General features: G+C 36.6%; 1 protein-coding gene across 9 annotated transcripts in view; it reads right to left on the bottom strand.

The window, feature by feature from the left end:
* Positions 1 to 23,843, bottom strand: part of NUP98 (nucleoporin 98 and 96 precursor) — a 124,818-nt gene that overhangs the window by 23,381 nt on the left and 77,594 nt on the right. For 7 of the 9 annotated variants that reach the window (XM_004381928.2, XM_023736510.1, XM_023736512.1 and 4 more), the window contains 11 exons: positions 22,535 to 22,722; positions 20,755 to 20,871; positions 18,411 to 18,709; positions 15,972 to 16,085; positions 15,068 to 15,206; positions 13,267 to 13,444; positions 12,339 to 12,503; positions 5,442 to 5,624; positions 4,571 to 4,727; positions 2,536 to 2,965; positions 1,017 to 1,246 (listed from right to left, as the gene is read on the bottom strand). In XM_004381928.2, coding sequence (XP_004381985.1) covers positions 1,017 to 1,246; positions 2,536 to 2,965; positions 4,571 to 4,727; positions 5,442 to 5,624; positions 12,339 to 12,503; positions 13,267 to 13,444; positions 15,068 to 15,206; positions 15,972 to 16,085; positions 18,411 to 18,709; positions 20,755 to 20,871; positions 22,535 to 22,722 — 2,200 coding nt within the window. Of the gene's footprint in view, positions 1 to 1,016; positions 1,247 to 2,535; positions 2,966 to 4,570; positions 4,728 to 5,441; positions 5,625 to 12,044; positions 12,504 to 13,266; positions 13,445 to 15,067; positions 15,207 to 15,971; positions 16,086 to 18,410; positions 18,710 to 20,754; positions 20,872 to 22,534; positions 22,723 to 23,843 lie in introns of those variants that run through there. The other 2 variants (XM_004381930.2, XM_023736515.1) reach the window with 1 other exon arrangement.

Raw genomic sequence — 23,843 nt, 5'->3', positions numbered from 1 at the left:
CTGACTTGCCCAAAGTTATAAACAATATGTAGCAGAGCTAGGATTCCATCCCAGGCAATATGAGTCCAACTCCATGCTCTTAACCACTATGCAATATTGCCCCTCAAGAAACAAAACAAAAAGGGAGCACTGTTTATCGCTTCAAGCCACTTACAAATGTACTGAGAAGGTAACTTATACATTTGAAAAGATGAGACAACTGAAGCAAACACACAGGAATGAACACAAATAAGTCCCAAAATCTGTGGTATGGTATATTCTAAAATATTGTCCTTTTTCAGTAAAGGGGGTTTGTTGAACATGTACAGTGAAACCTGTGTAAGCCAGAACTCGAAGGGACTGCCTTGTTTTTCCAGGTCTCGAAAGTTTTCTGCCTCCGACAGGGTGCAGTCTTACCACTTTCTACTTTTCTATTGCCCTCTATTGGTGAAAAATATTTTGAGTTTTCCCTCCCTACCCGGGTTCTGGCTCTTGCAGGTTTTACTGATAGTTAAATATGATTTTTATACTATTCAACATATTAAGTTCCCAAATTAGGAAAAAACCCTTTATCAAAGTATTGGTTCAGCAGGACATGGTCACAATAGCTGTACAGAGTAAATGGTGCCAAAAGTCAGAAAGGCAATTATAAATACCAACATTGTTGGGAAGATCAAGTGGGACTTGAGCTGGACACAGAAGAACAGGTAGTGTTTAGAAAAGCAAGAAGGAATCAATGTATTTCTTTTATCCTCTGGGATGGGAAAGGACTGCAATTTCCTAAATCCCAGGGATTTGACTGGCCACAGTTCTTTCAACAAGGATTTGTATATTAAAGGGCATAAGAATAATTGTAAACAATGCCACAATTTCTTGTTGTTTAGAATTCTGCTCATCCCAACTCAACTACAGAAAAGTAAAACACTCAGGCATCCACCTACTACACTGATGTAAGAAAATGTTCCCTCCTACGTACACATACTACTACCTCTGTTCCTGGGACATCAAAGGCTACAAGCATAATAGTGCATACTCACTCTGTGCTTCCATTAAGTCTCCTGATGCTTCTTTAGACCAATCTGCATAGTCATGAATGACAGCAACTCCCGGATTGGGGACAATGAGAGGACACAGCTCATCCACGTGGATGGTGCTATGTTTTAATTTGAGCTCTAGAGGTGTCTGGTATAATTGCAGGTCCTCATCCAGCTTCCTTTGTCTCAAACTGAGTTTTTCCAAATGAACCTTGAATGGGGACTCAGTTAGACTACAAGGCAAATGAACAACACAATAGAAAATGAAGATAACACAGATGCTAGGATTTCCCTACAATCAAACCTTTGCTTCTTTTTATGACTATAAACAGCAAAATATTTCACTATAATTTTAAGGAAATTTTGGTTTATTATGTCAAACTATACTGAACCTAACTGCTATATACTAAATAAATTACCTGACCTGTACATTCAAAACCTAAAAGCTTCTTAGGCTAGGTTATAACAAGGATAGGAATCAGTACAGTTATGGAACTGGTTTGAGCATGTCTCTGGATATGACAAAATCCACGGGCCAATAGCTATTGTAAGATACCCATTCCTAAAATTATACTTAGTAGTGAGGTATCAAAAGCCACAAGGCTAAGCTTTAGATACTAAGAAAGTGATTCTAAATTAAGATGAGCATATACTCAATCTGGCCTTGATCCAATTTCTAAAACTAATACTAATGACCTCTAAAATATCATGAAATTATGCTTAATCTAGAATTAATCACTAGGTTAGGCTCAATAGTCCTAACTGTGAAGTTCAAGAGATGGTCTTGTTTTTTACATTTTCAAAGTCAACTTTAAAAACTAAAAAACAATAGCAGGACATATTCACTTAACCTGGAGTAAACATAGCCCAAGTTGCCATAATTATAAAAAGTAAACAGGAAAATACATATTACATATTTTACATGAAACAGCTGTATAAATATACTGGCTGATAACTACAAGAAAAATGTATATATAATCTGTAAGGTGGGTATATAAAGTGTACATAGAACAAGAAGCATGCATATGTGAATGTTAATGCTGTAGAGTGCGGAGAAACAAATATAGTTATCAGATCATCTTATTTCCAGATACTTATGCATGGACTATCCACAGTTCATAAGCCCACCCTATCAGGTGTAAGATAAAGGAAATGTGTTTAGTTCAGAATATTGTTTATATATGAAGAAATCAAAAATATCTGCAAGAAAAAAAGCTAATACAATAAAAAGGCCAAAAACCCAAAGAATGTTATAGCATTAGTTTTGGGTCTGTTACACTTTCAACTAAATTTTAACTGTTAGGTAAGTATTACACACACTTCATACCGTGATAGTACAAATGGAGTTATCTAATTAATAATTTTCATTTGTTATTATCCAGGTATCTTCTATGTCTAAAATTACGGTAAGAATATATCCAGAATGGACATAAAGCAGGGCCCTGACCTTGGTCTCCTGAAAATAAATAGTTCTCACCTGCCATGCTGCCTTTCTCTAAAAGGATAAAAAAACGTGACTCACGATTTAACAGCTACTGGATTGGGCAGGAATCCATATTCCATAGAATCAGCAATCTGATGATTTTCCAGTTCATGGGAGCCACTCAGCTGTTCTCCACTATTAGCAAGAGTCCAGTTGGGGCCCCAACCAACACGAAACGAGCGTCCCATAAATAGGGCCATGTCCATCAAGAGTTTCCCCTTGCCATACGTGACAGACTTTTCAAGAGGGACTAGGCCTGGCTGCCTGCGTGTACCCACTGTTTTCAACAGAACCTCAGGGGCTGGGCTGGGCACTGTAAACACAGAGGTCAGGGGTGGAGGGACAGACCAAGGGGATGTGGATGGAATATTCATTAGAGATGATGCTCTAGGAGTACGACATTCTTGCACAGAGGCACTTGGTGAAAGAAAAGCTCCACTTGTAAATTTTGATTGTAGTAAACCACCAACTGAAATGAGGGGGAAAAAGATGACTATTAGAAATTAGTCTATTCCTCTTTAACAACAAAAAGCAGTGAGGCTGAAATTATACAAAGTTTTACCAAACTAATTAAATCAGATGTGGACGATTAGAAGTTAAGTTAGATTTGGCATACATTACTAACTCTTTCAACCAGGAAACCAAGACAGGAATTCTAATGATAATGATGTCAACAATAATAATATTAATAACAAACAGTACTACTACTACTATTAAAAATTAGCTAACACATTTCTAACACACTATGTACAAGCTGTTTGTATTTTTAAGAAATTCCATCCTTCAATAACTTTATTATTATAATCTCCATTTTATGTGTGAGAAAACTGGGCTCAGATAAGTGACTTGTCCAAACTCACAAAGCTATTAAGTGGCAGGACTTGGGAGATAAGCCCAGGTCAGTCTGACACCAATGCTCATGCCCTTACAATGATCCCAAATGTAACACTCAGTCCATATAAAAAAATAAGATAAAAACTCAAATTCACACAATTGTAATGCTCAATGCTAGACCTAAGGAAATGAAAACACACTGAGGCATCTTGTGACTGTGTATGTGCCTTTCTGAAGGACAGTTCTTGCTACCATTGCCTGTTCTTCAATTTTATGGTTCCTGTGTAAAGCACAGCATTACTGAAATATGAGATTTTCATGTAGTGCCCATTATGGAAATGGTTATTATGAAGTCTAATTGATGCTTTATCAGTTAAAATGCTTTAAAAAGTAAAGTTAATAAGGGTACTCAAAAGAACTGAAAAATAAACATTTTATTTTTAAGGTAACATAAACAAATCTCTTTCTGGTGTGCCTCTGGGTTTCAAAATGTTTTGAGATTATATCTGCTTAAGTCCTTTGCTGATATCAATACTCTACATCTCTAATTTCACATAGTTACAAGCCCACCAGGATAAAAAAGGGAAGGCTTTAAAATTAAACATGTAATCACCTCCCTGGGAATATGAGGTTAGGGAAAAGTAGAACTCTGACAAGTTTTGTGTATTATGACAGGCAACATTTATCCCTAGAAGACAATAAGGATAATATTCAAAACCAAAGCCTGTTGCCATCGAGTCAATTCTGACTCATAGTGACCCTACAGGACAGAGCAGAACTGCCCCATAGGGTTTCCAAGGAGTGGCTGGTGGATTTGAACTGCCAACCTTTTGGTTAGTAGCCAAGCTCTTAACCACACAGGGCTCCAGGATAGTATCAGGACTGCACGAACAGTGTAGTGCAGGACAATTTGCTGATTCCTCTAAGTAAGGTTTGATAAAAGCCAGAAATTCTAAGCTTACCATTCATATTTATATAACAGACAAAAACATGACCCCAAACGAAGCACAAATGCTTTTTTTCTCCGTACAACCTCTGCATTTGCAACCAATAGAGCTAGTCATGGTTCTTAAAATCTGGCCACTCCTAATAGAGTACAATTTCTAACACCCTACATCATAGGTATGGCCTTTATGGGAATATTTACTAGAGAAGTCCACTCAACTTAGAGGATAATATGAAAAGCAGACCTTGATGACTCTACAGCTTTCTTGTAATACAGCACCTTCTTTTACAGTACCTAATGAACGGGGTTTCGATGAGTGGGACGCTGAAATCGGGAGTCTGGGAGAACAGATTTCTTGAGAAGTATCTGCTTTGGAAGGAAGGTGGCTGAAGTGTTGATCCAGGGCCATATCTACATCTTCTTCATCAGTAAGCAATGATGCTTTCATGATCTAAAAAGGCAATGCCATAAAAGAAAAATGCAATTTATGAAGACCAATAAATCGCTCTGCCTCAAGGCTATGTTCAGAGCTGGGATAACATTCGTGTGACTGGCTCTATTATGCTGTACACGTGCCTGAAAGGCAGAAGTCATATCATACTATTCTTTGTTATCTACAGACTCTTGCCAGAGTCTGGTACACAGCAGTTGCTCACGGGTTTGCTGAATAATTTTAAAGTCAAACATAAGCCAGAGGCTAAACTCATAACATATCAAAAGACACCAGGCAAGGGGAAGCTGAGGCAGAAGTTAAAAAAACCTGTATCTCCCAGGTTTTTTTAACTTCTGTGGAGCACTTACAGACCATCAAAACTACCCTGTAAACAAAGTAGTATTTTATAGAAGAGAAAAATCAGCACTCACAAATGTTAAGTAACTTGCCAAAAATCACACAGCAATAAATTATAGAACTAGGATTAGAATCTAGGTCTTCTAATTCTCATGCAATTAAGATCTGAAGCTGTATCTTCTGATTCTCAATACAGCCTTGTCTCCCTAAATGGAAAAACAAGACCCAAACCTTGGTCATGTTCCTGTTTTTTCTTATTCCAGTGAACATTCAACGTTCTTAAGTGGATAATCAAGGAAGTGGCTTGATGTTATGCAAGGGTGATAAAATATTAGTCTGGCTTCCTGCTGTAAAAACGGTGGGTTAGGATTTCACCTGTAAAACGTGTGGATTAATTCCCAACGAAGATGCAATGTGTATTGAGGCTGACACAGGTTCCTGATCCTCAGGCATGCTCTCTTCTAACATGGAATCCAAAACTGGCTCCTGGGTGATATCTACCATGTCACTGTCCAGCTCCACAACCCTCCCTAACTGCTCCACTTCTGGGCTTTGGCTCTGTGGACAGCAGAAAGATCAGGGAAGCAGCATTAAATTACACCAAATGGAAAGTTTCTAGACCAGATTTAGTTAATTCATAATATAATAAATCAATATCAAGTTCTGTCCATTTCCTCATGAAATGAGGTAGCATATTTGCTAAAGAGGATTTAACAACAATTACCCAAAACTCCCCCAATAACTACTTGGGATCCAAATGAGGGTTCATGGAATCACCCTTTTGTAACATTATGGTCTAGTGTCTGGAACCTAAGCCAAAATCCAAGGCCTTGATTATTTGGGACCTTAGGAACATAAGCTAAATGACAAATACCAAAGCAAATGGTGGTCTTCAGACACAAACATTATGCCTTACCTGATAGCTAGCAACTATAATTTTCCGATTTACACAGGTTCGCCCTGCCTCACACTGCCTTGTAGCCAGAAGTCATTGGGAAAAGAGAACAAAAGATACAAATATCAAAGTCTCCAGTAACTTTGCATTTTCTTAAAGAAAACATTTAGAGATAAATTTCTAGCAAAACACAATTTTGGGCCTGGAATTTATCTTTTCGGTAACTGAATGCTAAGGTTAGCCAGATTCTACCTGTGCAGTACCATGTAAGATACAAGGAATGTCTAATTTCCCAAAAAGAAAACCAAAGTAATGATATTAGGAACAATTTTAATCTGGGAAAAATCTTTTTGCTTAAAAGCTTTAAGAATTATATTTACATTTATTAAGCACCTTTAAAGATATAACCATGATTAACAGTTTATAGTTTGAAAAGGTAAAACGCTTATAAAACTGAAGTATATTCTATAAGTAAACACATAGAAAACAAAATTTATCAGTGGTTACCAGGAGCTGGGGGAAGGGAAATAGAGTATAACTACTTAAAGGGGTCCTGAGTTTGTTTAGAAGAATGAAAAACATTTGAATATGGATAATGGTAATGGTTACACAACCTGGTGAATGCAATTAATGTCACTGAATTGTATACTTAAAAATGGTTAAAATGGCAAATGTTTTGTTATATATTTTACCACAATTTAAAAACAAACCAGATAATTAGAACAATCTCAATTCCCAATTAAAAAAAAAAATTAAAGTAATGAATGGTATCAGTAAAAAAGACACAAACCATGAGTTTAACTATTATTAAAGAGCAATCAAAATACTATCAAGGATATGTGGGTGAACTAAAAATAAAAAACAAAAACCAAAAACCTCAAGTACATTCTAAAATAACTAGTTCAGTACAAATTAAGGCCTAAACTCACATATAACCTGGTAAAATATTAAGAAATGATTGAGCCAATTTATGAAACATCTTCATACCAAAAAGGCCTACCAATTATTTTTCTTATCATCACATCATCTGCAGATTTTTGTCCTTTCACGATTTTTGGCAGCTCTTTTACAAGTGGCCTATTTTATGCTAACCCTCAAATGGATGCTATTACACAAGCAGTAGTTTAAAAAAAAAATTTTCATGATTTTGTTGGACAAAAAAACAACCATTAGTTGTAACTTTCAGCTTTATCTTGAATGACATATTAGCTACTGCTACCCTTCATTCTTTTAACAAATACTCTAATCAAAAGAATGAGTGCGTCCATTTACAATCACAGAAAAATTGAGGTGTTGGACACGTGATGAAATGCCAGTTACAATGTGAACAATCCCCAGGGCTGTTTGAACAAAATTCTTGGAGGCTACATAATGGTCAAAAGGCAATGGTGCCATTTTTCACCTACTGGGGAGGCTACAGGCAGGTGTGATGGCTCTAACGCCTTAAAATACTGGGAAAAGAAAGAAAGAAAAAAAAAAGAAACCCTGGTGATGATGCTCCCATTACAAGAATTATGGGAAAACACTCTCAACCATTCACACCACAGATTCCCTAGTATGTTAACTTTTAGCCTAACAATTTTGGGAAAGGTCTCGATACTCTCCATCCCCTGTCAATCGTCAGGATATCCGCCTCTGTTGGGTTCCCATAACACTGTTTATACTTTTTTAATACCACATATCACAACATACTATGATTTCTTGTATATATATGTTTTCCCCACCAGATTGGCTTGAAAACAGGGATTATGTCCTACTATTTTCTGTGTCTAACACCAAGCTCATAGTTCAGTTCAGTTCCACATTCACTGAACACTTATTTCTACTGCCTAATGCAGTGCCTGTCACACAGTAGAGAAAGCAATTAATAAATGAGAAAGGACAAGAAGGGATGAGGATGGAAAGTACAAACGGGAAGGACGGCTCCAACTTATTACACTACTCAACAAAGGAATAATACTAAAAGTAGGAGACGCTCACCTACAACAGTTTCAGGCAAAATGGGAAGATTATATGAGACCTAAGGTATTCAGCATATCCTTAAGAAAGATGTTTAAGAATTAAGGTTTTATTTGCTCCACCCTGATGTATGGACTCGAAAGCTACCCAGGTATCATCTAATAAGTGGACAAGGGGGAATTACTATGAAACTATGAGGACTTGATAAATTTTTATAACCTTTATATATGAATTCTGTTAAAGTATATATAATTGCAGTAAACCCCCCACCTCCCACTCCCCCCAAAAAAGGGTAAAGGTCTGTGTCCTTAGTTTCAGAGAAATCTTAGGAGAACAGGTCCTTCTTCAAAGACAGTCCTGGAAAGAAAAGTAGACCAACAAAAATGATGGCACAGAAGGAACTGGGGTGGGAGATGGGGGAGATGCCTTTTGGGAGGTCTACAGAAAAAGAAAGGCTTGTACTGGGAAAAGCCCAACAGGCTTTCCTATACTGAGTTGTCCCTTTCCTACACTACATTTCCTACTTCCTCTCTTGAAGATAGGATCATATTTATTTCTGAGTACCAGCACAGTGTCTTATGAATAACTAAGTACACAGATAATATCTGCCTGAATACATGGAGGGTGAGGAGCTCACTGAAGAACTATGGCTGAAACCTTGAATGACTTGAAAACCTTCCACTTTCAAAGCAAAAGAATCTTTCTCATACAAACAAGGCTGCCAATACCCTAATGATAAAAAAAAAATCTACTAAGTCGGTAGGTAAAAGAGGTAAATCAAGACATCCTTATTAAACAAAGAGTGAATGACTAGTCCAAAGACTAACAGATGTTTAAATAATTCATACTTCCTCTCAGCCCATTTAATCCAAATAACTACTGCTGTTGCCTGCCTCCCTGCCTGCAAAACAATCTGTTTTCTAATTGCAAAGAATGCTTTATATTCATTTTGTTTGAAACTCAGCCCTCTCAACAATATCAAGTCCTCAAGAGAAATTCCATGTCAGGGTTTCAAGGGCCCACTAAGGCAACCGTGTATGTTTCTACACATGCATTCAGGGATATTACTGCAGAAGGCAAAAATCTTATAAAATTAACAGTTCCATATTTGATTTTTAAATTAATGTGCAAAAAATTTTTCAAACTGATATGTAAGAAAATGAATCTGTCCTTCAATAATATCTGAAATGAAGAAGCTTATGGCTATAAAATTATTATATATATATGCATAAAAATATAAAACACATATGTATAACCAAAAACCACTGCTGTCAAGTCGATTCCAACTCATAGTGACCCTATAAGACAGACTACAACTGCCCCATAGGGTTCCAAAGGCTGCAATTTTTATGGAAGCAGCCTGCCACATCTTTCTCTCAATGGAGCAGCTAGTGAGTTTGAACTGTCAACCTTATGGTTAGCAGCTGAGAACTTAAACAGTGAGCCATCAGGTTTCCTCATATACGTATATATGTATTAATTCAATGAGTCAATTTACAGTGTTGTCATTTTATTTCATAGTATATACGAAATAAAATGGGATTTCCTTCTAAATCCTAATCACTTTTTCCCTTTTAACTTATCGGAATAAACTCACTGAGTAAACGATGTTAAGTTTCTGAGCAATTCAACAGGCCTGCCGTGTGTAAGTGAACACAAGTTACACTTTAGTGTAAAGCTGAAGTAAAAAGCTGCATGTATCTCTACCTGTGTGTCAAAGGTCTGAGGTCTTTTCAGCAAGCAGTTTCAAAACCTGGCTGTATATCGGAATCACCAGAGGAGAACTATTTAAAATATAAATATGCCTGAGACCTATGCCAGATCTATGGAATCAAAGTTAAGCTGACAAAGGTATTCTGATACAGCCAACTAGGAGCTGGAGCTCAAACTTGCATTTTGGCACCATTATTTTAATTACAGAACAAACTTCTCTTCGACTGCCTTAATTCATTTGTGTGGAATATCAACATTTTCTCTAACCTAAAAGGTACAGGAAACAAGATTACATAAAAATTTAGTTACCTTTATGTTTTCTGGTTGTTTAGATTTACTTGCTTTTTTAGGAGCAAAAATGACGCTTGAGAACCAACTGCAAAGAGGGAACTGAGGATATTATATAAAAGGTAAGGTAATGTGATCATTAAACAAAAATGCAAATCTTCCTAAATACCTAAAGAAACATCAGAAGAAAAAAAAATGTTAGAGAACTTGAGGTTGTATACAGGAAAAAGTGCTACAGCAGACTGTAGGAACACTGTATCATGTAAATCAACCTCTCTCCAAGGCGCCAGGTGACAGTGTGAAGATAATCATTTTGCCACTAGGAAGAGAAGACTGTGCTGTCTGTTTATGGTTCACTCAGGTGGTTCAAGTATTTTTCTCTGCCAAACAAAATTTAGGATCTTTGGTGCTAACAGGAGTCCCTGGGTGATGCAAATGGTTAACACACTCAGCTGCTAACCAAAAGGTTGGAGGTTTGAGTCCAACCAGAGTACCTCAGAAGAAAGGCCTGGAAATCTACTTCCAAAAAAATCAGTCATAGAAAACCCTATTGTGTACAGTTCTACTCTGACACACACAGGGTTGCAATGAGTCAAAACTGACTTGAAGGCAACTTTTTTTTGGTGCTAACAAAGAAAAACCACAACCACCGGCATTTCCCACCTGTCTCATCTAGGTCACTGGCCAATATAAAGGAAGAGTTCTTTACAGTCCTGCATTACTGCTCTAACACACTAAGCTCAAGGCCTTCATAAACAAATAAGCAAACAAAATTTAAGGCCTAATTATCTGAAGACCTCTACCAATTTCTGCCATATCTGCTCTCCCATACAAAAGTTCAAAAACCATCCACTTCCTCGATCAAAGGAAATACGCTAAAACAGATCCCTTTTTCACAGTATTGGCTGATTTTGAATCCTTACCATCTGTCTACTTTTTTTTCCTTTTTAAATTCTCTCATTTTTTGCTAGAATCACGTTCTTCAGAAATTTTGGGGGGCTCAGGTTTTCCAAAGAGCTTTTACCTACTGAAATGTCATTAGAGGGATTTATACTTATCTCCTATGTGCATTTTAACCACTGATTGCCAACATTACATAAATTTGTGCTGTCTGTCCAGAGATGAAGCTTTCTTTTTTTTTTTTTCCCAGCTGCATCTTTAGGGTCCTAAACATTACTTTCATCAGCTGAAAATAAGTCTATTTGACTCTCTAAAAAATACCTGTAATGTTAACATCAAAAAACACTTTGGAAAGGGATTGTACAAAGCATACGAATTCACCTAAAATGAACATAGTACAAAATGAACAAAAAAACCAAGTTCATTTACTGCATTTCTTTAGCTCAGAAGAGATTTCTTAGGGGTATTCTAAACGCTACAAAGACGATATATATAAAAGTCAACATATTTTCAGTTTCCCACTTTTACCACACCCTCCCCTCACCCTGTGCATGCAAGCATGAACATACATACACAACATTCTCCAGCAAATGCATCCCAAGAAATTATTTAATAAATCATAAAAATTGCACATTTCAGCAGCCACAGGAATTGTAGCACGGAAAATTCCAAAGTTCCAGCATTCAGTAGCTGAGAGGTAGAGTATGCTTTACAAAGAAATCTTGTATCAAAAATTCTTCTTTGAGGGAGTATGGCAGCAAAAGAAAAATATCTTTATAACTTGATTGAATATAAACAACATCCAAATTAAAGTAAAACTCTTTATGAGTTGGCATTCAAAGAAACTACCTGATATTTAAATTACAAACCTTTCCTCACAAGGACAAAAGGTCTATATTGGCTTAACAATCCTGAAAAAGAGTATGGTATAAGTAATTGCAATAAACAGCGCAGCCTCTACTCTCCTCCCCAAGCCAAACAATTCATTTGAATTTTAAAACTTTATCTATTTCCATAAAGCTTACGTATTGTTAAAATACAAATATCAAGAGGTTACCTGAAGTATAAGCAAACAATTTGAGAAAAATGGAGTTAAAAACTCTTGCAGAAAGCTAATTTTTAAAAAACCACGGCGGTAAAGAACAAGATTAAACTGCACACCAGGTAGTCAACAAAAGTAGGAATTACTTCGTATCAACCCACATGAGCAAAATGCTATCCTGGGTTGATCGCTGAGCAGAGAATTCAGCAAGTCCAAATGAGAGAGGGAGGTATTTAAAAATGACAATCTGTAGAAGCAATGATCCAAACAGCAAGAGAATTCTTTAAATCTCTCAAGCAAAAAACAGATGCCAGTACCACCTCACACCCTCCCTTGCACTTGTCTCAACGTGATTGCCAATACATTTGTACTCTTCAAAGTTCCAGGGGTCATAAAACAGCTTTGTATTAGCTGAATGACTTGCTTTCAACTTCTGTATCATGGATTCCATTCAAATTCACTGTCCCTTCTCTACCTGGGGTGGAGGTGCTGGTTTGCCATTAAGAGCCATCTGGAATGGGGTAGTCTGGCCTGCAGGAGGCACAGGGGCAGTCTTCAACTTCTTTGTACTAGTTTTGGATGGGCGCTCCTCCTCCTCTTCATCAGAATCCTGAAGACCATACTTAGAAAAATGGGAGACCTAAGAGAGAGGATAATCCAAAAAAAAAAAAATTTAACATTGTTATATTCAAAAGAGCTTCCACAATACTTGCCCTTACAATCTTGCAGGGTTACAGGGAGAGGGAGAGGAAGAGGGAAACGGAGAGGGCAAAATGTCACCCATTATACTCTACTATTTTTCTTAAGATTTAGATGATGTTGGGTACATGTATTAGTTTCTAATATTATTAGTAAATGAATGAATATATATATACACACACACACAATTTTAAATGCAATTATTAATATAGAAAACCAAATCCAAAGATGCTACTTCGTCACATCTAAATACTGCCTCATTATTCTCTACCTACACAAGGGTCTTCAACAAGTTAAATAATCCAACTGGCCAAAAGAGGAAGAAAACATTGAGCCAAACTATCAAGGAAGGCAGAAAGTCTTAATCGCTTCACTTTCAGAAATTTAGGAAGAGTTATCTACCAAGAGGCAAAGAATTAGGTCTGATGAATTACTAAAGTTCCTAATGATGCCACAGATTAGAAAACCCACACCTTACAAATGTATCTCCATGCTCATAGGTTGGAGAAGAGGATTTGAATCATGAGCCCGTAAGCTCATTTTTGCTGAGTTTTAACTAGCTGTGTTATTTGGAACAAATCATCATGTGTCTCTAGACCTGTTTCCTAATCCCCAAAAATAAAGAGAATGGCAGAGTTCCAAAAAAACATGTTGTGACTTGAACTACAATTTATAATAGTCAGAAATGGGATAAGTGGCTGTACCTTAAACACCCAAGAACCAGTTTCAGGCCGATATTCTTTGAACCGAGCTCCCTGTTTCCTTGAAACCTCTTCCAGTCTCCCCTCATAGTTGATATCAGCAAGTCGATCTGGACTCTTTATTAAACAACGAGATGTTTTATCTGTTGGCCAAACTCCATCCAATGTAACTTCAGCTTTCCTGTAAAGTACAACCAAGTAAAATGCAAATGCTTCATATTTAAGACCAGAAAGCCAACTAACACCTATACAAACATCAAATAAAAGTAGCTATGTTACCTTGGAATTATACTGTAGGTGTTTCATGAACCTGAGTATTGCCTTCCCAGGTAGATAAACTTAAGAGCAAAGAGTCACCACCACATAAACTGGCTCAATATTTGGTTCTGCAATCAGACTGCATTTATTTCAAACTACCACAGTACATTAATTATTTTAATATAATTTTAGTAACACTTAGGCAATGAACCCTTGACCAAGTAATTTAGGTCACAGTCCAGTGCTAAGACCTAGGTCTTAGTGTAGGTCTTAAGTTCTACTGTACTTAATAACAATACAGCAACAACAGTAATAGTAGCGTTACTACCATTTATTAACACCAAATACTGGCAGAAAGAAGTATCAGGAATATCACAGTACTAACCATAAATAATCAGTACATGAAGATAACTACAATAGTAGTAATGTAGTCCTTCTAATATCAATACCCGAGTTAAAGGACTATGTGTGTCATGGGTTGAATTATGTCCCCCCAAAAATATGTGTGTCAACTTGGTTAGGCCATGATTCCCAGTATTGTGTGGTTGTCCTCCATTTTGTAACTGTAATTTTACGTTAAAGAGGATTAGGGTAGGATCGTTTTAACACCCTTACTAACATCACATCCCTGATTCAATGTAAAGGAAGTTTCCTTAGGGTGTGGCCTATACCACCTTTTATCTTACAAGAGATAAAAGGAAAGGGAAGCCACTAAAACGGGGAACCTCATACCACCAAGAAAGCAGCACTGGGAGCAGGGCATGTCCTTTGGACCTGGGGTTCCTGCACAGAGAAGCTCCTAGTCCAGGGGAAGACTGACAACAAGGACCTTCCTCCAGAGCCAACAGAGAAAGCCTTCCCCTGGAGTTGATAGCCTAAATTTGGAGTTCTATCCTACTAGACTCTGAGAAAATAAATTTCTCTTTGTTAAAGCCATCCACTTGTGGTACTTCTGTTACAGCAGCACCACATGACTAAGACAACATCGTATTCATTTTGTATGCCTTGTATCTAGTACAGTGACTAGCACAGAATAAGTACGCAATCATACTAATGAATAAAACAAATTTATAGAACAAATAAGACCCAGAGAATGGTGCTACTAGAGCTGCTACTCCAAACGTGGCTACAAAATTTCAAGACAGACCATTTAAACCATGGCCCTTTCACCTGACTGAAGAGATATCAGAAGTTAGAATCTCAGGTTAAAATACAGAGAAAGACTTAAGCATGGCCATGTCACGGGAGGAGTGGGGGGGACGGAGCAAAATAAAATACTATTAAACAGTGTGCTGGGAAACTAGCAGTTGGACCTGAGAATATTAGGGAAAAGGAGAGGGTAAAAAAAATTTAAAAAATCACAGAGCAGCACTTCTTTATCATTTATACTTTCAAATGAGAGCAGAGACACAATAATCACATGGTATACAGTAAGTCAAAAAAGCAAGCTGCAGAACAATGTATACAGTATGATCCCATTAGAGTTTATTAAAAAAAAAAATGTGGTTTAGCTACTTATTTCTATGTTATGTAAATAAATTCATACCTATTTAGTCCTTCACCCACAGGTGGTTTTTGGCTATCATCTAAGTAGACAATCACTTCTTTCCTTCGAATATGTACAATATCATCCAAATTCAGATTTGTCAAATTCACATCTCCTTCAAAATATATTGAACCATAACCTACAAATCAGAGCAAACAGTTAAAAATTCATTCCTATGAGGGCACATACCTACTACACAACTCCAGTGATGAAAAAATCAGAAGAAGCAAGCAGCTTTAAACATTAGTCAAGATTTTAAATTATCCAGCAATTCCTAAAGTGGGTTATTTCTCCACAATATTGTAAGCATGGGAACACGGGGTGACATCAATTAGACTGTTAACTGGTCTAACATTTGCATTTTTACAATACTTCTGCTGTCCTCAAAACAGCCTTCTTAAATCTCTTCCTAAGTATTGTAATGCTGCTACATTACATAAACAACCCTTAGCATCTAGGCTGCAGTTAGTTAAAACACCTGACACTTTTTCCTACAAACAGCAAGATGAGATCTCCTCCTAGTCAAGGAAACTGTATGTTTAATAATTTAATAATATGAAGTTCAACAAAAGTATTAGCCATCTCTTGTTAACTATTCAATTCTTTTACTTAATATTTCTTGATCTTTCTAGTATTTTCCTTACTTGCCGAAAACTGAAAATCGGCCAAAAAGTTACCAACCCCAAACAGGTATACCTAAGTCCAAAGAATGTTATATGGTTCTAGTTATTCTTGTTTTGCTGTCAATCAAAGTGTCTACTATTCAGGCCAAGTATTTTAAGTGGCGGGCACAAATGTAAGAAAAAACAAACTCATCTTTCAAGAGCTTCTCTTAACTGAATTATAAAGACAAGATGGACATCTCTGAGGCTTATACACTACTAACTCCTACACTCACACTCACCTTTACGACCAATAGTGAAGTCAGATACAATGCACTCCCCTTTCTCATTGGTAATTTTAGCAAGATCATCCATAGATGGAATAGTATAGTAACCAACCTTAGTAAGAACAATACCTGTGACAAAAGAAACAAAATAGAACATTATAGTGATAATCCTTGGATAGAGAAGTCTCACGAATATTTACTTCATTCTTTTTCTTTTTAAAAAATTTCTACAAAATGAGTATTTTAAAAAATAACCTGTAATAAAGTAACTAAATTATTACATAGAGAAAAAATATACAGGAATAAAGGATTTTTCCAAAGTAGTTTTTGATTAAATGCTATTCCTACGAGACAAGATGCTTTTTTTAAAAAACAGTTTCATGGTCAAATAAGTTTGAGGAACACACACGATAGCATATTAAGACTCTGAAAACTCTCACAATAATGAAGTCTGTTTAAATTTGATTAACCCAGTGTGTCCTAGACTTAACCACAGAACCTTCTTTTCATATGATACCCAGTATAAATGGCATTCCACAGAATACACTCTGGGAAAGGTTTTTTTAATCATTTTTTTTTTTTCTTTTGTTTCTACACATGAGGATATCTAAAACCCTGGGTGGAAATAACTTGCCTTGGCTGACATAGTAATTTAGTGTCAGAGGTGGCATTAAAATTCCAATTCCAATACTTTGTGCCCTATAGCTTACTGTCCCCCATAAACCTCTTGCATCTTACAAACTTATATCCCCAAATAGACAGCTAAAACCAACATGAAAAATCCTACATGAGAAAATCCCATATACAAACAGAAACTTAAAGGCCTATATTAATGTTATTTAAAAAAGCATCAGCTAGAGAAATTTCAGAGACATCTAGTGAAATTTGACGGGCAAGAAGAGGAAATTCTAAAGTGGAGAAGGGGAGTTTCTGAACATATCTAAAAGTAAGGGTCAGATGGGGGTGACAACACCAAAAAAAAGCTGAAGCATTCAAAGGAAGTAGTAGAACACTGGTATGTTGATTTTAATCACTCCATGTTCCATTTGTTGCTGAAGGTCAGGCTAATCTGCTCTCTGAGATAAAAGAATTTAAGACAGACACTGCATCAAACTCCAGCAATGCCCACTTGTACACCTGGCTTGGTTCTCTTCTGGCAAGGTTTAGAGGGTTGTTGGCATGCCTGTACCTACCGTAGGAATGTTTAAAAGTACTTGGTAGTAAATAAATAAAGTACTTGGGAATGAACTCTAAATTGGGTGGCAGCAAACAAAAATCAATGAAAGAACCTGGAAACAATAAAAAATTTATTGACTCAGTATTTGAGGAAAAGATGAAACATCATAATGGATTCACAAGTACTGACTACTTGAGATTCTTCACTAAGTGACCAGAAGACATACATGAAGGCAATAGATAGCTAAATAGAGAAAAATTGTAGACACTACAAGCAAAACAGTAATGTCCATCAACAGAAGAATGGATAAACAAAATGTTGTATTTTTATACAATGGAATACTATTCAGCAATAAAAAGAATGAACTGTTGATATATGCAACATGGATGAAATCTCATAAACATTATATTGAGTGAAAAAGAGAGTTTATATACAGTATGATTCAATTTGAAGAACAGACTATGAGGGACAGAATAGATTAAAAGGGGACATAAGAGAACTTTTCAGGGTAAAATAAATGTTACATGTTTTGACAGGGTGTTGGACAGTGAAAGAAAAACATATTTATATATATATATGTATATGTTTGTGTGTGTGTGACAAAATTCATCAAAATAAAAACTCAGGATGTATGCAGCTCATTACATGTAAATTTTACTTCAATTAAAAAACAAAAAGAATGTGATGACATTCATGAAAACACAACTGAGATGTAACAACAGAGAAAAAGATTTAAGTTATGTGATCAAGACCCCCAGGTCTTGTAGTTTACATTTGTTTAATGGCTTAGTCTTTGTTGAAAAAAAATGAAAGCACAGAACTGAGATAATACTAAATAATCATGACCACAGCTACTATTTGCGAGCCTACACATGTCAGGCATTACGGTACATATACCTATCTAATTCAAATCTCAATAACCTAATATAATAGGAAATAATTACTACTTCCATTTCAACAAAAAAACTAATAAGCAATCAAGTGAGTTTATAAGGAAGTGTCAGGATTTGAACCCTATCTGCCTGGCTATAAAATCTGGGCTCTATAAACTACACCAGAATAATCAGTGATTTACCCATTTTAACTACTCCCAAAAGTATGTGAAATAGCAATCAATTAAAGCATAAGTGAAAAGTATTTAAATGTTAATCTCTATAAAATGCAATAAACAATATTTAAAAGTTCAGAGAGCTGACTTTCACTGTGTTGAAAATCTGTGACAAATGAGATTGCAAGTAACTGGTAAGAGATTAACCATGTACCAATTAGAATCTCACCTGCCGGATGCATGTGGTAAGTATTATTTTCTACTTCTTCTCGATCATCTTGCAGTGACTCATCATGGAAAGAGGTCTCTTCACTGCTTCCTTCTAGACCATTTCGCAAGGCAACACGCATGTTTAATGCAACAATGGTATCATCCACACTGCTACTGCTGTTGTGTTTATTTCCAGCACTCTCTGGGGTTTGAGGGATGGGTTTGGCAATAGGGTTAGTATAAAAACGTGACACAAGAGAATCATCATCTCCATCCTGCTGATGGTTCTCATCAACACGTTTGCTCAGGAAACTGAATCTGTAAGGGGAGGGTTTAAAAAAAAAAAAAAAAAAATCTAGCCCCTGTAGTAGTAGTAGTAGTAGTAGTAGTAACAATGTTAACAGTCAGCCTTACTGAGTCCTTACTAAGAGCTTGGCACTGTTCTAGGCAATTCCACATATTAAAAATTCATTTAATACTTAACAGCAATCGTGTGAAGTAGATTACTATCACTATCTCCATTTTATAGATAAGGAAACTGAGGCACAGAAAGGTAAAGTAACTTGCACAAGGTCATAAAGCTTTAAGTGGGAGAGTTGGGATTTTAACCTAGGAAATCTGTCTCTAATGTCCATGCCTCTAACTGACCTATTTTCAGGAATGAATGGATCTGAGCATCTTGATTTTAATTTCTTTTTACAGTGTGGTCTATTATATGGGGTCAAATGACTTGTGGCAAATTTCAATATAAAAAACAAACAAAAATTTAGATATTTAATATTACAATCAGCAAGGTGTTAGAAAATGCTTTATTAATAAAGAATCAAAGTAGGATATCATTGAAAGAAAAAAAACGAGTGCAAAGATGTACATGAAGATATATAAAGATTTTCACTGAGGTATTATTTTGAATAAAGGAATACCAAATAATCTAAATGGCTACTAATAGAGAACTGGTTGAATTATCTTACGTTCACAAAGTGGAAAACTATGAAGTCATTAAAAATCAGGAGGCAATGAGGGACAGAGGAGCAGGGGTAGGGGTCTGGGGACCATGCTTTCAGGGAACATCTAGGCTGGAATAACAAAGCTTATTAAGAAAATGTTCTGCATCCTACTTTGGTGAGTGGTGTCTGGGGTCTTAAAACTTGCAAGCAGCCATCTAAGATGCATCAATTGGTCCCAACCACCTGGAGTAAAGGAGAATGAAGAACACCAAAGACACAAGGAAAGTATTAGCCCAAGAGACAGAAAGGGCCACATAAACCAGAGACTTCATCAGCCTGAGACCAGAAGAACTAGATGGTGCTCGACTACCACCAATGACCACCCTGACAGGGAATACAACAGAAAGTCCCAGATGGAGCAGGAGAAAGGTGGGGTGCAGAACTCAAATTCTAGTAAAAACACCAGACTTAATGCTCTGAGACTGGAGGTACCCTGGAAAGCATGGCCCCCGGATTTTCTATCAGCCCAGAATTAAAACAACTTCCGAGGCCAACTCTTCAGACAGGGATCGATCGGACTGGACTGTGGGACATAAAGTGATACTCATGAGGAGTGTGCCTCTTAGCTCAAGTAGATACAAGAGACTAAATGGGTAGCTTCTGTCTGGAGGCGAGATGGGAAGGCAGAGAGGGTTAGGAGCTGGTTGAATGGACATGGGGTATCAGGGATAGAAAGGAGGAGTGTGCTGTCATAGTATGGGGAGAGCAATTAGAGTCACAAAACAACACATGCATAAATTTTTGTATGGGAAAAAGTAAAAATCAGGAGGCAGATACATGCATACTGATAATGGAAAGGCATTTATAATAAATGGAAAAAAGCAGGTTACAGAATACACATAAACTCTACCCAACTTATCTAACAGAATATATACAGAAATAAATAAACGTCCAAAGTGGAAGAACATATACCAAACTACTAACGAGTAGTGAGGACACTTTCACTTCTTCCTTTATATACTTCTACACTGATTTTTTTTTGGGGGTGGGGTGGGGAAGGTTTCGTTATAATGACTATGTATCACTTTAACAATCATCACAAACAAAATATCCCTTCTTTTAAGGGGGTGAGGGGTGTCAAATGCAAACAAACCTTGTCTAAACAACATACATGATATCAAACTAGTTTTACAGAACTGAATCAGAAGAACCCCAATAATTTAGAGGTCTAAACCATTCAAGAAGCAAAACATGATTGAATTTCTAGGCATTTACACATGCTATAATACTTCTATGTAACATTCACAAAACTTCATAATTCAAATTTTCATAAAATGAAAAAATTCTAAGCTCAGAATCTCCTCAAAATGAGAACAGGGCTCTCCACTAGGAACAACCCAAGAGACTTCAGTTTACCTCTCTCCATTTTCTGGATAATCAGATGGTGAAGCTAGATCTTCGGCATCACGATTAACAGGAGAAAAGAGACTGCTATTATTAAGGTTCTTCAAAACCAACTTCTTAATGCTCTTCCTATAAACAGAGGGAAAAAATGTCAAGTACACACAGTTATGTCACAGACATAAAACTGGAGCTCAAAACAGCACTCTTGTTCAATAAGTGGTATCCTTAAAAATGAACGAATATGTTCTATTTATAAACTTTTTCTATAAATATGTAACAGAACTGAAGGATTCAAATACACTGCAATCTGGTGTTTGGAAGAATAAACCCAAGCACTTTCAAAACAAAGTGGGAAATCCCCTTCAAAATACTCAAGCTCCTCTGAACAAACTGAGCACTTTATCTAGACATTTAATTCATTCATTACACTCTGTCTTGTATTTCAATTATTTCTGTACATAGCTTCCCTTTAATCATTTTCTTTATTTTGGGGGGGCAGTCAGGATCTATGACTCTCTCCTCCCTAAAACTTAGCATGCTGGCTTGAAGAAAACAAGAATAAGTATTTCTTAAATGAGAAAGATTTAAAAAAAAAGACAATAAAGAAGAAAGGAATGAGTTAAAAAAAAAAAACAAACTTGATGTTTAATGATAATGAACGATCACAAACACTTAAAAAGTTAAGGTTTGTGTACAGCAGTTTTACCTAAGGTATGATTTCCTCTAGTACTTGAGCTTAAAGCAGAAGAACCACATCTATAGTAGAAGTAATCTTAACTACCACTTAAAAACTTGCTGGATGACTTAATGCACTATATTCCTTTTTATTAAAAAAAAAGGTGAGGTCCATGTATGCTAAACTACAACCAGTAAAACTTTTATACGTTTGTATATTGCTAGTCTCAACAACTGAATGATATGCTAACAAAAACCAGTAGTGTTTGCTCCCCAAACCATATACACTAGTTAAGCTCCTTAATACAGCATAATTAAATAAACAGTAAGACAATGAAATAGGCACCTGACAACAAAGAAATATTGTTACCATAGAAAAGTTAACTGAGACTTCCCCTTCTATTACTGTGGATAGGGTAACGCAGACTGATCCTTCTAGGGAGGATAAATAAAAAAGTTGGAGCTGCCCGTAGGCATTGAGAGCCATGACCAAGCCAGCATCCTGGACACAGAGAGCTATCCACTGTTTAGGGCTTTTTATTCCCAGGGACTTTTCTGATTCCAAGGAGCCCTGGTGGCACAGTGGTTAAAGTACTTGGCTGATAACTACAAGGCTGGTGGTTTGAACCCACCAGCAGCTCCTCAGTCTGCTTACATAAAGATTTAGAGCCTTAGAAACCCCATAAGGCAGTTCTACCGTGTCTTATAGGGTCGCTATGAGTTGTAATCAACTTGACGGAAGAAGGTTTGGTTTAGGATTTTCTGATTCCAAGGGGAAGGCTAAGAGGCTAAGGGTACTCTGAACAGTCTTGTGGGACTAGGGTACAATGGATTAAAAACACAGTAACAGAGGGGGAGGGAGGGAAAGCGATTAATCAAATATTTCATGTGAAGAACACACTTTCAACTACAAGACAAGAAACTAAACATGAAACATAAAAAAAGTGTAACGCAAAAGTAAAGAGGAGTGGGGTCAGAAATATCAACTAAGAAATGTACAAAGACCAGACATACGAAATGAAAGAACAACAACTATAATAAATGTAAACACATGATTATTTTATATCTAGTTTATATTAATATTTTACATTTAATTTGTTAACAAAACCAAACTCACTTGGGCATGAAAGCTCCATTGGCTAGGGAAGGTTCATCATCATCAAGCCCATCAAAGAGATGTGACTTGGCTGTGCCTGTTGACTGTAAAGCCTTTGGCCGGACTCTGGTGGCAGGGCGGGGTGTAAGTTTATAATGAGTAGGTGTAGTGAGAGCCTTCTGGGCTGCTGGATTTGTTGGCTTCAATCTCTGAAAAATGAAAGAAAAGTATCAAGGAAAGTATTACTTTAATTCAAATGTACGGTACTGGCCTTAAAATAAAAAGACCAGAGTTCAAACCATAGCTCTGCCACCCACCTACTAGATATGAAACCTCATGGCCCATAAAACAAGTATATTAACACCTATCTATGCATGTATGTACAAGTATTAACAGAACTATCTTTACTTCTCTATAACGGATTTTTACTCATCTCTCCAGCCCCCATTTCAATTGATTTATCTGACTTGTTTTAAAATGCAATTGAGGTACTGCATTTGAAAAGTGCTTCGTAAATTAAAATGTACCAATACATTATTGATATAACTTGTCTGTTTTCTTCATCCTGCAAAAGAGATTAAGCCTGTAGTAGTTTTCCTTTTAAAACGGGTGTCAACATTTATATTCATTTTAAGAAAATATGGTAGCAAAAGAATTCCAAACCATACAAAATATTTTTGCAAACCAAAAATCGTATCCTTCAAAAAAACCTCAGCTATGAATTAATATTCAACTTCTACACAATCCAAAACACTCCGAAAAAAAAAGGTATTTTCCTGCATTTATTCATCACTCAATAAACATTAATAATTACACAAGTCAAACACAGAAGCACTGGTGTCACAATGGTTAAGAGCTACAGTGAGCTACGGCTGCTAACCAAAAGGTCGGCAGTTCAAATCCACCAGCTGTTCCTCGGAAACCTTATGGAGCAGTTCTACTCTGTCCTATAAAGTCGCTATGAGTTGGAATCAACTCGACGGCAACGGGTTTGCTTTTTTTGGAATCAAACACTAAGTACCAGAAATAAAAATATTAAAGTATTAAAGCTAATACTGTGCCTCTGCCTGGAGTATCTTGACTGAGACCTACCAGCTTCTACATGATTATCAAAAAAGCTAAATGTCCCAAGAGACAGAAAGGGCCACATAAACCAGAGACTGCATCATCTTGAGACCAGAAGAACTAGATGGTGCCTGGCTACCACCAATGACCGCCCTGACACCAGATTTACTGGCCTAAAGGAGACTGGAGAAACCCTGAGAGTATGACCCCAGACACCCTTTCAGCTCAGTGGTGAAGTCATTTCCGAGGTTCACCGTTCAGCCGG

This window comes from Trichechus manatus, unplaced genomic scaffold (genome assembly GCF_000243295.1).
Source record: "Trichechus manatus latirostris isolate Lorelei unplaced genomic scaffold, TriManLat1.0 scaffold00088, whole genome shotgun sequence".
NCBI classification, from domain to species: domain Eukaryota; kingdom Metazoa; phylum Chordata; class Mammalia; order Sirenia; family Trichechidae; genus Trichechus; species Trichechus manatus.
Note: the sequence above shows the minus strand (reverse complement) of the source record. Positions and strands in the feature narration are given on the sequence as shown.